We start from the raw sequence: 13,569 nt of genomic DNA, 5'->3' as shown, positions 1-13,569 counted from the left end.
CTGACAGTGGGCTAACTATGTCCTTGTCGTGAGCTGCCCCACCCAGACCCCTCACCTCTTGGTCCTCTCCTCCCTCCCTCCCTGACTGTGGGGCTGCTGCCGTGCACTTTGTGGTCTGTGCAAATGGCAGAATCTCGGCCAGAACCAGCTCAAGGTCTGGCTTTTTCTCTTGGACGTGTGATTTCACTGGTCCAGGCCTCAGTTTTCTCATCTCTCAAATGGCATCATAGCCACCTGTCTCTTCCTCACGAGGCCATCAGGAGGAGGGAGAGGTATGTGTGTAGCGTCCGGATGATTCCCGGCCTGAAGCGGGGGCACCACTATCGTTGTCTGTATGTGGGGCCTCGTAATTTTTCCCTCTTTCTCAGGTATTGAACGTGGAAAGGAATCAACTGACGTACCTCCCACGTTCCACTGGGAAACTGAGCCAGCTCCAGACCCTCAATGTGAAAGGTAGGAGCCAAGGAGCCCTGTCCGTGGGACCCTCGGTCAGCTCTGTCCCAGCCAGCATCCTCCTGGGAGCCGTGGGGCATGAGGGCAGCCCATCCCGAGCTGTCACTATACACTGGACGGACCTCCTGTCGGGTGGATCTGTCACCGTGGTAACCACAGATAGGAGCTTGTGGGCAGGAGGGCAGACGGCATTGACAGGCCTCTGAGATGCCATCGCCTGCATTTGTAACAATGAGTGTGGGCGAGAGCAGTGCACTGACGGGTGAGAGCCACTCAGGAGCCGAGGGCGTAGTTCTGAGTGGCACCTCCCACTCCGTGAGTGGTGCTTCCACAGTCCATAGCACAGGGAGCCTAGTTCAAGCCCAGGAGCTCTGGGGCAGGTGGAGGGGTTATCGCCACGTGACAGATGAAGAAAACCAGGCTGGGATGGGAGAACGGTGATTTGCTCAAGACCACCCAGCACGATGATGACAGAACCAAGGTTCTAATGCATCAGTCTAGTGCCTGCCTCACCAGACCCCCAGCTCTTCCTTCTCCTTGGCTCTTTTAAGCACTTTCTGCACAGACTGCGTCCGTAGCATGAGTGATGATCAAAGCAGTGGCGCCCCATTACCGATCCCTTACTGTGTGACAGGCACCGTTCTGAGCACACCATGTGCGTAATCTCATTGAATCCCTCAATATTCCTATGAGGGCAGCTGGTGTTATTAGCCCATTTTATAGATGAGAAGACTGTGCCCCAGGGAAGTAAAGTCGGTTTTCCCAAGTCACCCAGCTAGTAAGTTGTGGAACTTGAGCCCAGGTTGCTGACACCCCACCACTGTGTTCTTCCTCACAGAGTCTCGGTCAGGGTCAGAGGCACCCGCTCCCCGCGAGTTCTGGTGGGAGCCAGACAGGAAGCTGGTGAAGGGGTTTTGGGTGTTGAGCTGTGTTATTGGGATCTCTCCAGACAACAGGCTGAAGGAGCTTCCAGACACCTTGGGGGAACTTCGAAGCTTACGTACTCTCGACATCAGTGAAAACGAGATTCAGCGATTGCCACAGATGCTGGCGCACGTTCGAACTCTGGAGGTAGGTGGAGCCGTTCTTGCCTGGGGCTCTTCCTGGCTGCCTCCCACTCCTCCCACGGTGCTGAATGCCTGTCCTGGTCACAGGGCGCTGGGGCCACAGACATCTCAACACATGGTCCCCAGGGGTTTGCAGAGTGACCGACGTGTGAACAGTTGTAATTCTGTGGCTTTGCTGTCAAAATGGTGGCATAAAAGCATATTTTCAGAGCAAAGAGATAATGCTAAATCCTGATGGGCTGACACTTTGTGAAAGAGGTGGTTTTGAGCCAGACCTTGATAGAGAGGCAAGTTCTCGGGTGTAGACAAGGGTAACAGGCCCTTACTAAGGCTGAGCACTTGACCTGCATTGGTTCCTGAATCCTCACAAAAATCCTGGAAGGCAAAATACTGTAGCGCCCCCAGCAGATGAAGAAACTGAGGCATGGACTGTTTAACATTCTTGCGCAAGGCCACACAACGAGTGACAGCAAAGATGGGATTGAAAACCAGGCAGCCTGAATCCAGGGCCTGTGCTCCTCGCCTTGCTCCTCTGGGCAGCTCGGCCCCCGGAACAGGGACGCAGCCACTCACGGTGACACATCTGACCAGGCTCCCATGGTGAGCTGTCAGTCAACAGGCTCTCAAGCCAGGCTGCTGACCACTGGCGTCTGGGTGAGGAGCAAGGAGACGACAAAGGGAGGTGGCTGACCCCAGGGGCTGGTCCCTGCTGCCACGGCGGACAGCCTGACGCAGGACAGGTGGTCAGGCAGCTCTCCCTGGGCTGCTTGGAGAAGCGGACCAGCGCAGGGGTGTCCTTGGTGTCACCCAATGGGACGCCCAGCGATGATGGAAATGTTCAGTGACTGCGTCCAGTCGGTCACCACTAGCCACGTGTGGCTGTGGAGCACTCGTGTGGGCTAGCATGACCAAGGAGCCACGTGTTTGACTTTGCTGGATTTTAATTAATTTAGATTTAAATATCTCCCTGGGCTGCTTTATTGGACAGCACAGCTCAGAGCCGTGTTCCTCATTCTGAAGCCATTCTAAGACAGCTAGTAGAGCTCTATGATTTGTTTTATATCAGTTCTTTAAACAAAAATCTTTTAAGCTTCTTGGTGGCACTTGAGACAAATATGTTCTCAAGATGAGACAATAACAGCCACTGTTCTTCGTTGAAACCAGAGTCTTTCTCACATACCATCTCCACTTACCCATCAGCCTGCGGGTCAGCGGTTTTGAGCCTGTTTGAGTCTGAGGGAGCAGTGGCTCTGGGAGGCGCCGTGGCCCGTGCAGGGCGCACAGCTGGCCCGTGGCTCCACCTGAAATCAGGGCTGTGGGCTTCCATGCACTGCTGTCCTAAAGCTGCTGCTCCTGCCAGTGGCGGAAATATTCCATCGTTGTCCGATTCAGTACCTGCCAGCACTTATGGCTGGTGCGTTGAAATTCTCTTTAATTTTCATCGATTAAAATTTAAATGGAAATGGCCATATGTGGCTCATGGCCACCGTATTGGGTTGTGCAGCCCCAGCGTCCGCACTCCTGAGCTACGGCACTTTCCCGTCAGTGACTAACACGACCAACGTGAAGTTACTGTTCCTTGGATTCAATTCCCCAGGATGAGCTGTTCTGCTCTTGGGCCTCCCACCCCGGTGGTCAGTCCCTCTGCTCCAGAGCAGGCGCCCCTCGCCCCTGCAGTTCATGTTCACCGGCACCCGACAGGTGCAGGGACTGTGCTGGTGTGATGTGGACCCTGGCCCGCGGGGTCTGTGTGTTGTGGCCGCGATGAACAAATCCACACGGAGTAGAGGAGTCCTGTGGAGAAGAAGGGACGGCGCGGCCACTCTCTGAGTGAGAGAGGGCCCAACCCCTGCCCGGACAGGCTGGGAGCATCACCTCAAGGAAGGTCTTCATGTATCATTGTTAGGCAGTAGGGATTAAACAATAGATAACATTCGAAGAACTATGAGGGCTTATTCTGAGTCGGGTCAGTTAGCTATAGGCTATAAAACTTCCTGAAACAAACTCATTTCATGTTTGGACCCTTATCATTTATCTTGAGACTATTAGCAAAGCAGGTTTCAGGGGATTTTATGCATTCTTTCTTAGGCCTGATGTCCCGGGGAACTGCCCGTTCCTGCCCAGGGCATTGTTTCAGGCTTAAGTCAGGCAGGGGAAGTAGGCAGCCAAGAGATTAGGAGACTTCTCACAGACAGAATGAGGACTCAGGCTATGTCAAAGCCAAGGGGCAAGAGTCCATCACCCCCTTTTGCTACAGCTGCCCCCAAGTCCTTCCCCGAGGGCCCCTTCATGACCATGCCTGTCTTAGGTCATCCCTTCCTTGAGGAATCTTACCCGTCATTGGCTAACCAGTCATCCACCTGGGGCCAAGCAGGGGGAAGTAAAAGGGGGCAAAGGCAGTGTCCCTACCAGAAAGATAAGCTTTGTCTCCTTAGTGGCTTACAGTCCCCAGGTCTCTCGCTCAGCCTTTGCCCTGGGGGTTACAGCTCCTGGAACCAGGCAGGGCGGTTCCCAGCACTGGCTCGGGAGGGCGTCTGAGCTGCTCTTCCCACTCTGGCCCCAGGCCTTGTCCCTTCTCCCTTGAGGCCTGTGTCTGCTTCAGGGAGATTGTCAGTTCCCGACAGGGGCTGTGGTAACTTGTGGGGCACTCGGTGGCATCGGAGGGTCAGTGGGGAGTGAGAGGGTGGCAGGGGAAGGGCTTGCTTACTGACGGACTCACGCTGCGGCCTCGGGCAGCTTTGTGGGCATTTGTGCGGCCCTCGGCCCCGCTTTCTTGGGCTTCATAAAGCATGTGTGTGCGCTTGTATGCATTTTTTTTCTTGCTTAACAAGTCATACTGCATTGGCAAAAATTCACATTAAAAGAGGGGAAGTTTCACATAGAAAGTACCCCAAATCTGACCTTAGGGAAGTCACTCTGAGTCCGAGACACGTTGCTCCAGGTGTTCTTCTGGCTGCTAATTTGAGACTGTACGAGTTGCTTGTTTGTTTTTATAAAAACAGAACCTTATTCTCTGTGCTGTCCCTTAACTCCCCCCACTTTTCCTTTTGCTTACTTGTGTGTTTGTCCAAAACCCTCAGCCGAGTGCTTGGTCACAGTTCCAGGAACTGGGAAGGCAGACGCAACGAGACAGCTTTCCCTGCTGGGCCGGGGAGGGAGTAACCATATTTAAAGCTAAACTGGGGGGTTTTCAACCGCGGTGAGCAGTGAAGTGAATGACGTGTACAGAGGGGTCCCCTTGTGTCCGCAGACCCTGAGCCTGGACGCCTCGTCCATGGCCTACCCGCCGCCGGAGGTGTGTGGCGCTGGCACGGAGGCCATTCAGCAGTTCCTCTGCCAAGGTAAGGCCAGGCAGCCAGCCTCCTCGTGCGGCCCCCGCGGCTGCCCCGGGACAACCCAGGCTGGGGAGGCGGCAGAGACCGAGGAGGCCACAGGCCGGCAGGAGAGATGGGCCATGTAGGAAATACAACTGCTTATCGTGGTTATGCGGGTACAGCGGGGCGTCAGATTTAGGGTCTCAGGGGAGGTCTGTCTGAGAAAGTGGCTCGGTTGAAACCTGAGGAACAATTAGAACTTCAACCCGAGAGAAGGGTGTACCTGGCAGGTGGAGGTGCATGTGGAAGGGCCATGGAGGGAAGGCCGAGTGCTGGGGGCCACAGTAAAGGGAAGAGAGAGGGGGATGAGGCGAGAAGGTGTCCAGGCCCCTCATGCACGAGAGGAATTCACTTTCTGCTGTGCAAAAGTTACCCCGGCTACTGGGAGGAGAAGGGATTGGAGGAAGCAAGAGTGGAGGGTGGGGGACCCATGAGGAGGTCACTGGGGTCATCTAGAAGAGACGCCATGTCGGATTGGACTTAGAGAGGTGGCAGTGCAGCAGATGAGCTAAAGCCCAGGGCCAGGGCTGGGCACACACGGGGAGAGCAGTGCAAAGGCAGACCCTGGAGGCAGCGCGGCCCCTCCAGATCACGGCAGAACAGCAAGGGATGAGCTTTCTGCTGGTGCAGGTGGCGGGGGTCTTGCCTCCAGTTTGTAAAGAGCGCAGTGAAGCTGGGTGCAGTAACTCGAGGCCTGCCCACACCTCCCATGAGGCTGGAGTGGCTCCTGTCACCTGCTGAACTTCTAGAGCACAGTCAACACTCGCACACGTGTCCGGTCTTCTGGTTTGTGATGGAGGAGCCGTCACAGAGCACTGAGAAAGGAAAGCCCCGTGCTTGCCAGTCAGTGATGCTGGGTCAGTTGCATATCCGTGTGGAGGAGAAGGAACCTTAACCTCTTCCCTAAAGAGGAGACAGGCAGCACGGCCCACAGAAGGCTGAAAAGTTAGTTGTCCTTAAAATCAAAAACTTCTTTCCTTCAAAAGACACCATTCAGGGAAAGGAAAGGCAAGCTCCAAAGTTGGAGATGGTAGCTGAGGTGCATGTCCCACAAAGGACTTGCTTCTAGAAGGTGGAAAACTAGAGAGCAATAAGCAAAAGGCATTGTCAGAAGACACGAATAGGAATTTAAAAAAAAATTTTATTTATTTGAGACAGAGGGGAAGGAAAGGAGGGAGAAAGAGAGGGAGAGAAACATCAGTGTGTGGTTGCCTCTCCCATGGGGACCTGGCCTGCAACCCAAGCATGTGCCCTGACTGGGAATCAAGCCAGCGACCCTTTGGTTTGCAGGCGGGTGCTCAGTCCACTGAGCCACACCAGCCAGGGCAAAATCTAAACCTTCTTTATCACAAAAGGATAGGATACCATCATCAAAGCTAAAAAGACAAGTTGCCACCTAAAAAAGATAGTGGCAACATGTACTATAGACTGAAGGTTACTAGCTATAATACATAAAGAGCACCTACAAAGCAGCAAGAACAAGGCAAAAACGACCCAGGGCCAGAAGGCCAGCCTCTTGCCCAAGGTCCCACACACAGGAAACCACGGGTAAAGCTGAGTCTTGATCCCAGCCTTCAACTACTGATCTCTGGCTTTTTTCCACCTTATCGCCACTTGGGTGATAAAGAGGCAGTTGGCGTGTCTATTTATTCACTCAGCTGGAACTCCCTGAGCCCTGGCCGCACTCTGGCCCAGGCGTGAGGACTGGTGGGGGACACAAGGGCCTAGTCTGGGGCCGGGGAGCAGTGGCCTGGGGTGGGGGTGGGACAGGGTGCCGAGGAGGAAGGCGGGATGGCAGGAGCTGGCAGTGCCAGGTACCTGGGCTGCCCCCTTCCCTCTGGGCAAGTTGGACCATCTCTTGCAGAGTCAGGGCTGGAATACTACCCGCCTTCTCAGTACCTGCTGCCCGTCCTGGAGCGAGACGGGGCTGAGAGCTCCCAGGACAGCCCAGATGGGCCCGTGGACCGATTCTCCAGGGAAGAGGTAGAATGGCAGGTAAGGTGCACCCATCTGCTGGCACGTGGGGGCCTGGGCACTGAGGGGATGTTCAGGGCTGCAGCCTCTAGTGTCCTCCATCACACTAAAGTTCACCTCCGTTCAGACCACCCACCTCTCCAGCTCAGCACGCATCAGCAGCACCCTGCTGCCCTCTGCTGTGCGGGCCGGCTCCCCCAGGCCCCGTGTGGTGCAGGCACACACGCACAGATACAGGCCCTCCTTGCGGAGATTGCGGGTCTGTTTCCAGGCCACTGCAGTGAAACAAATGTCACAACAAAGCAAGTCACATGGATTCGTGGGTTTTCCTGTGCATATAAAAGTGATGTTCACGCTATACTGTAGTCTGTCGAGTGCGCAATAGCATTATGCCTAAAATGTGTGCACCCCGTAATTAAAAACTACTTTATTGCTAAAAAATGCATCTAAACCTTCAGCAAGTTGTAATCTTTTCTGGTAGAGGGTCTTAACCTCAATGTTGATGGAAACAGAATATCTGCAAAGTGCAATAAAAGGACGTATGTCTGTATATAGGTTTTTCCAAAGGCACAAATTATATGGAAGTGGATGCATGGACTTGGGTCTGAGAATGATATGTGGGTGGGTGGGGGACCCAGGGTTAGGACTAGGGGTGTTCAGTGTGTGCCTCAGTTTTGTATGCCATGTTTTAATTTTTTTTAAAGATTTTATTTGCTTTTAGACAGAGAGGAAGGAAGGGAAAAAGAGAGGGAGAAAAACATCAATGTGTGGTTGCCTCTCATGATCTGGCCTGCAACCCAGGCATGTATGTACCCTGACTGGAAATTGAACCCGCGACCCTTTGTTTCACAGGCTGGTGCTCAATAACTGAGCCACACCAGCCAGGGCTTGGTCTCCCTTTCTGAGTACCAGGCCTTCTCAGGGCTGCATCCCCAGAACTGGGTTGAAGACCTTCCTATGGGGGGACCTAGCCCCATGGTTCTCAGCCCTCAACATCCACCCGCCACCCCACCATTCTGATGCTGTGCTCTGGGCCGGGCCTGGGGGTCTCAGTGGCGTCGGGTTGCCCAGCTTCTCTAACCACTGCCTTTTTCCCCCCAGAACAGGTTCTCAGACTATGAGAAGAGGAAGGTAAGAAAATACCTTTTGTCCTCCATCACTTTGTTTCTCATTAGAGATCTCAACAATTATAAAAGGCTTGAGGAAACAAGTTCTTCCTGCCTCCAAATTAAAGGGTGAAGCAACGCTTTCCTCTTACATACGCGTCACCCCAGCACACCCTCCCAGCCTCAGTAGGTGATAGAGTGTCTCCATTTGGCAGATGAGAAGACTGAGGCTCAGAGATGCTGAGCCCAACCCCGGGCTCTAAATCGTTGGCCTTGGCCAGCGAACAGCCTGTTTTATTGCAGTGGGGCCCTGTGGGTTTGCTCAGCGTTCAGATCTGCAGCCTGCACTATTCAGAGTTCCAGGGCAGGTTCCCACTGCTCCCACGTCCTGATGCCCGCAAGTCCTGTGCCAGCAGTCACCAGAATCTCCATTCTTGCAGGAACAGAAGATGCTGGAGAAACTTGAGTTTGAACGCCGCCTGGAGGTCGGGCAGCGAGAGCATGCGCAGCTCCTACAGCAGAGCAACAGCCACAGGGACGAGATCCTTCAGACGGTCAGGGAGGTACGTGAGCGGCCGGCGGCGGCGGGATCAGCCTGTCTGTGCACCCCTGCCAGGGCCCCTCTGATGGGGGAAGGTGATGCGAGTGAGCTCTCTTGCTTCCACACTCCAGGGCCTAGGGCCTTAACATCACCTCATCTGGACTCCTCGGGTGCAGTGGGGAGGACCTAGTCCAAGGTCACATGGAAAGGGCTGGCAGGATGGGGACGGGAAACCCATTCTCCTAACCCTAGTCAGGGGCCCCTCACTGCCCTCTGACATCTAAGGGGGTTGCAGGCACTCAGGACCTCCGCCTGTCCTGCCGCAGGAGCAGTCCCGGCTAGAGCAGGGCCTCAGCAAGCACCGGCGCTACCTGGACGCAGAGCGTCAGCGGCTGCAGGAGCAGCTGAAGCAGACAGAGCAGAACATCTCCAACCGGATCCGGAAGCTCCTGCAAGACAATCAGAGGTCAGGCTGCTGTCCTCCCGGCCCCTGGGCTCAGGGACCTTCTCCCACATGATACCCTGAGGGAGACCAGGCTGGGGGTCCACTTCCCCGTCACAGGCTCCACTCCCACCCAAGGGTTTCATCGTTGGGGTCGGTCCCGGTGCTGCAGCCGCACCGACTTAAAGAGGAAGGACTGGTCCCGGCATGGCCAGCTCTGTCCCCTGTTGCAGGGTGGCCCCCAACCAGACCTGGGCCCCCCAGTGTCCCATCTGCAAAGTGAGTGGATGCAGCAAGACAGTTCAGAGCACCTCTGTTCCAATATTGTGGGTTCCATTCACCCAAGCAGGGCCCCTGGGAGCAGGTCTTGATGGGGCTCGGGAGAAAGGGGGCCGGACAGAGATCTCAGGGGGGAGCCTGAGGAAGTCTGGGGTTCCCAGGGAGAAGGTTCCGAAACAGGCTTCCACCACGTCCCCCGTGGCGTCCAGGCTTCCTTTCGCGCTTCACTCGTCCCGCTGCCATCCTGGGCGCCCGCAAGCCGGTGCCCGAGCCCTCACCACTGCGGGCGTCCGGGAAAGCTGCCTTCCTCTGGGTGCTTCTTAAGTGCCACACACTTTGTGTATATTTTCTCACTCTTTACAAATACTCCACGAAGGTTTTGTTGTTGTTGTTTAATACTGTCCTTGGGTCAGTCCAGGAGCTGACCTGAGACCACAGGGCCCCTCCCTCAGTGGTGGGGCTGAGAGGCCCCCAGCGCAGCCCCTCAGCCCCCTGTGCACCACCGGTGCAGGGAGGGGGCCCGTGCAGGGAGGGGGCGGCACTGCTGCAAACAGGCACGCCGGGCCTGCTGCAGGGACCTGTCACAATTTCTCCGCAGGCAAAAAAAAAGCTCCGAGATTTTGAAGTCGCTGGAAAATGAAAGGCGAGTGTTCTGCTCTAGCACTTTCTCTGCACAGCCTTCCCTCCGGGGGCAGAGGGTGGGGAGGGGTGGCTTTGGGGTTAGAGTGTCTCATGAATCTCAAGGATTATGTCATCAAGTTCTCCTAAAGCCATGAGGAAATTCACCTCATTAAAGAACATTGAATGAAAAAGAATCATTATCTGCAACTTTGCGTGAGTACATTCCTGACAAAAATTTAGATGTGAACAAGAATGTATGTATAATGTTCTACTATATTCCCAGTGTAAAAAAAAAAAAAAAAAGACCAAGACATCTACATTTCTGGGGAAAAAAGAATTTGGTTCCATGAGTTATGCAGTAAAGAATAATCTGTTGCCATTCAGTATCTTATAAAAGAATATTCCTTATTGAAGGAGATACAGTATATTACTAAGTGGAAAAGTGGGGTCTATGGTCTGTCACTTTTTTAACATTTTATTCATTTATTTTCTTTTTTAGAGAGAGGGGAAGGGAGGGAGAAAGGGAGAGAAACATCAATGTGTGGTTGCCTCTTGTATGCCCCTCACTGGGGACCTGGCCTGACTGGGAATCGAACCAGCGACCCTTTGGTTCAAAAGCCAGTGCTTAATCAACTGAGCCACACCAGCCAGGGCCAGTCGGTCATTTCTTGAAGAAAATCTGTACATTTCCGTGCTCAGAAAGCAAAAAGACCCACCCCAAGTGGTGTACACTGAACATGGTTAGAGGTGAGAATTAGAGGCGGTGGTGTTTTTCTCCCTTTGGATTTTCAGTGTTTTCCAAGTTCACTGCTTCGAGGTGTTCCACCACAGTAGTGAGAAGAGATGGTGGCCAGGAGGGACAACCTCTGCCACTTCTCCAGGGATCTGGACCCCTCCTGGTTCTCAGATCCCAAAACAGCAGCGTGAACTTTGCTGCTGTCCTTATGCCCAGCCTCTGGGCCCCTGGCTGCCTGGGAGGACCTGCTGTAGGGGCTCCCGCCGGGTTGCAGAGAAGCCCTCCTCCCACCCACGAAAACTGTGGTGCTGGCGGTAGCTGGGGTGGTCAAGGCCAAGCTGAGCTGTGGCCAGCGGCCTCGTTTCTTCAGCACACGCTGATCAATTGCCCTGTCTGTGCCGGGCCTGGGGTCCGGCGGTGCACCGTACGGCCCACCTCGAGCAGCCCGTGGTCCTGGGGCAGAGGGGCTCAGGTGAGACGTGCTTCTTCCATTTCGGTCAGACCCTGCAGAAGAGGGTGGTCCCTCCAAGCCCCCCTAGCCAGTTGAGTGTGGGGAAAGTGTGCACACACATGTGATTTACCTTTTATATTTTCATTTTATTTTCTTATTTTTTATTACAATTTGCATTCAACACTTCTTTGTGTTGCTTTTCTCCCCCGTGGTTTTTGTTCGCTATAGCTTTTACTAATTTTAGCTTATTATGTCATGGATGTCTTGCCATGCCAAAAACTTTGCTATTTGTAATAGCTGCAGGGTACCCACTATGAATGTGATTATATCATAATTTACTTAATTGGCCCTATGTTCATATTTGTTTCCAGCTTTTCATAATTACAATTTCAGTGACTAGCTTTTAAATATACCTGTGTGCATTACGTGACTGTTTTTTAAGGAAATAGTGGAAGGACGTTTGATCGGTATTGTCAAATCGCCTTCCAAATGACGTTTTGCCAGTTTACGCTCTTCCCGCCAGTGTATGAAAGTGTCCGTTTCACCGCCTCCATTGCCATCACCAGTGGTTACTGGCTTTCTTAACCTCAACCAATCTGCTAGATGAAGAGGTTTTACTTTCCTTAGTTACCAGTGACGTTAAGCATCTTTCCATATAGTTATCGGTCACTTGTATTTAAGCACATGAAGTGGCTATTTGCATCTTTTGCCCATTTTTCTAAAGGAACGCTCATCTTTTTATGCAAGAAACTCTGACTGCAAGGTTGAAGGTGAACAGGGCCCCAGTGGCAGTGAGTGATGCAGCAGGAGCACACCTAGGTTGGCACGTCAAGGAGGACTTCCTGAAGGAGGTGCTACTCATCTGAGGGACTTCCCTCTTGGAAGTGTTAGGCTTGCTGAATAAATGGGTGGGTTGTTTTTCTAGAATAAGAATGGAGCAGTTGATGTCCATAACCCAGGAGGAGACGGAAAACCTGCGAAGACGTGAGGTTGCGTGTGAGTCTCAGGGAGGGGAGGAGTGAGGGGTCATGGGAACAGAGCCTGGCTCTCGGGGGGCGGAGTGGGCAGTGGCCTATAGAGGGCGCTGTGTTAACCCCTCTCATGAGAAGTAAGAAGTGATATGTTTAGTGTGATAACGTTGTGATTTTGTATTGTGGTGAAATATACATAACATAAAATTTACCATTTTAACCACTTTTCTGTGGTTCTGTGGCATTAAGTACATTATTGTGCAGCCGTCACCACCCCCATCTCCAGAACTCTTTTCATCTTGCAAAACTGAAAACGACATCTATACCCATCGAATCACAACTCATCATTTCCCCCGCCCCCACCACCCCCAATTCTACTCTCTGTCTCTGCGAATCCGGTGGCTGTAGGTCTCCCGTATAAGTGGGGTCACATGGTGTTCATCTTTCTGTTGACTGGCCTCTTTCATTTAGCAAGAGCCTTCCGCGTTGTAGCTTACCTCTGAATTTCCTTCCCTGTTGAGGCTGAATGGCATTCCGTCGTGTGGGTGCACCGCATGTTGTTACTCTCTCACCACCAGCGGGCGCTTGGGCTGTCTCCGCCTGTTGGCTGTTGGGAATGATGCCGCTGTGGACGTGGTGCACACACAGCTCTTCAGTTCTCTGTCAGTTTCTTAATTTTAACTGTTTAAAATCCACAAGTACACATTAACATTTAGCTGGAGGAAATCATGTTAAAATGTAAATGATACCTCCAGGTAACAGATTATAGGAGATTTTGTGTGTGCTGTTCAGTGTCTTAATGAGTATTTTGTGTTTATGTTACTCTTGTGGGTGACCATCAGGTGGATGACCAGGTGGACCCTGCGAGGCCACCCCAGGAGTGGCCACCCCGTTCTCAGCCCCCATCCCCATGTCTCCCCAGCCGCCATGCAGCAGATGCTGACCGAGAGCTGTAAGAACCGCTTCATTCTGACGGCCTACGAGTCTCAGAGGCAGAACTTGGTCCAGCAGGCCTGTTCCAGGTAAGGGAAGGCTTCCCGAGGAAGGGAGTTGGGGCGCCTGGCTCTGGGCCCCAGGAATCCGCTGCCCCCAGCCCCCGAGCCTCAGCCCTGCCACCAGAGGCAAGTGGTAACTGGCCTTCACGGATTTGCTAGTCAGACCTCATGATTCTGCGTTGGGTCGTGACAAAGCAACAACTCCTGTTACTGCACTTTAGCGATACTGTGTTTTTTACAGATTAAAGGTTTGTGGCAACCATGCCTGCACCAACATGTTGGTACCATTTTTCCTACAGGCTCAGATGGTTAGCAGTTTTTAGCAATAAAGAATTTTTTAATTCAAGTACATAATTATGTTTTTGAGACATAATGCTATTATTGTGCACTTAATAGATTACAGTATAGCATAAACATAGGTCTTATGTGCACTGGGAAACCCCAGAATTCTTGTGCTCGCTTTATTGCAATGTTTCCTTTATTGCGGTGGTCTGGAGCCGACCCCCCGTCTCTGAGGTGTGCCCGAGGATCCTGTGTGCAGGCACGCGGCTCAGCGGCA

General features: G+C 53.1%; 1 protein-coding gene across 4 annotated transcripts in view; it reads left to right on the top strand.

Moving 5' to 3' along the window:
- LRSAM1 (leucine rich repeat and sterile alpha motif containing 1) overlaps window positions 1-13,569 on the top strand; it is a 32,743-nt gene that overhangs the window by 6,630 nt on the left and 12,544 nt on the right. For all 4 annotated transcript variants that reach the window (XM_037157745.2, XM_053667715.1, XM_053667717.1 and 1 more), the window contains 10 exons: window positions 369-453; window positions 1,403-1,524; window positions 4,771-4,861; window positions 6,759-6,889; window positions 7,970-7,999; window positions 8,415-8,537; window positions 8,842-8,981; window positions 9,835-9,879; window positions 11,970-12,040; window positions 12,938-13,037. In XM_037157745.2, the coding sequence (XP_037013640.2) occupies window positions 369-453; window positions 1,403-1,524; window positions 4,771-4,861; window positions 6,759-6,889; window positions 7,970-7,999; window positions 8,415-8,537; window positions 8,842-8,981; window positions 9,835-9,879; window positions 11,970-12,040; window positions 12,938-13,037 (938 nt within the window). The remainder of the gene's footprint in view (window positions 1-368; window positions 454-1,402; window positions 1,525-4,770; window positions 4,862-6,758; window positions 6,890-7,969; window positions 8,000-8,414; window positions 8,538-8,841; window positions 8,982-9,834; window positions 9,880-11,969; window positions 12,041-12,937; window positions 13,038-13,569) is intronic.

The sequence above is a fragment of the Artibeus jamaicensis genome, unplaced genomic scaffold, assembly GCF_021234435.1.
Source record: "Artibeus jamaicensis isolate MK-2021 breed Jamaican fruit bat unplaced genomic scaffold, CSHL_Jam_final contig_471, whole genome shotgun sequence".
NCBI classification, from domain to species: domain Eukaryota; kingdom Metazoa; phylum Chordata; class Mammalia; order Chiroptera; family Phyllostomidae; genus Artibeus; species Artibeus jamaicensis.
Note: the sequence above shows the minus strand (reverse complement) of the source record. Positions and strands in the feature narration are given on the sequence as shown.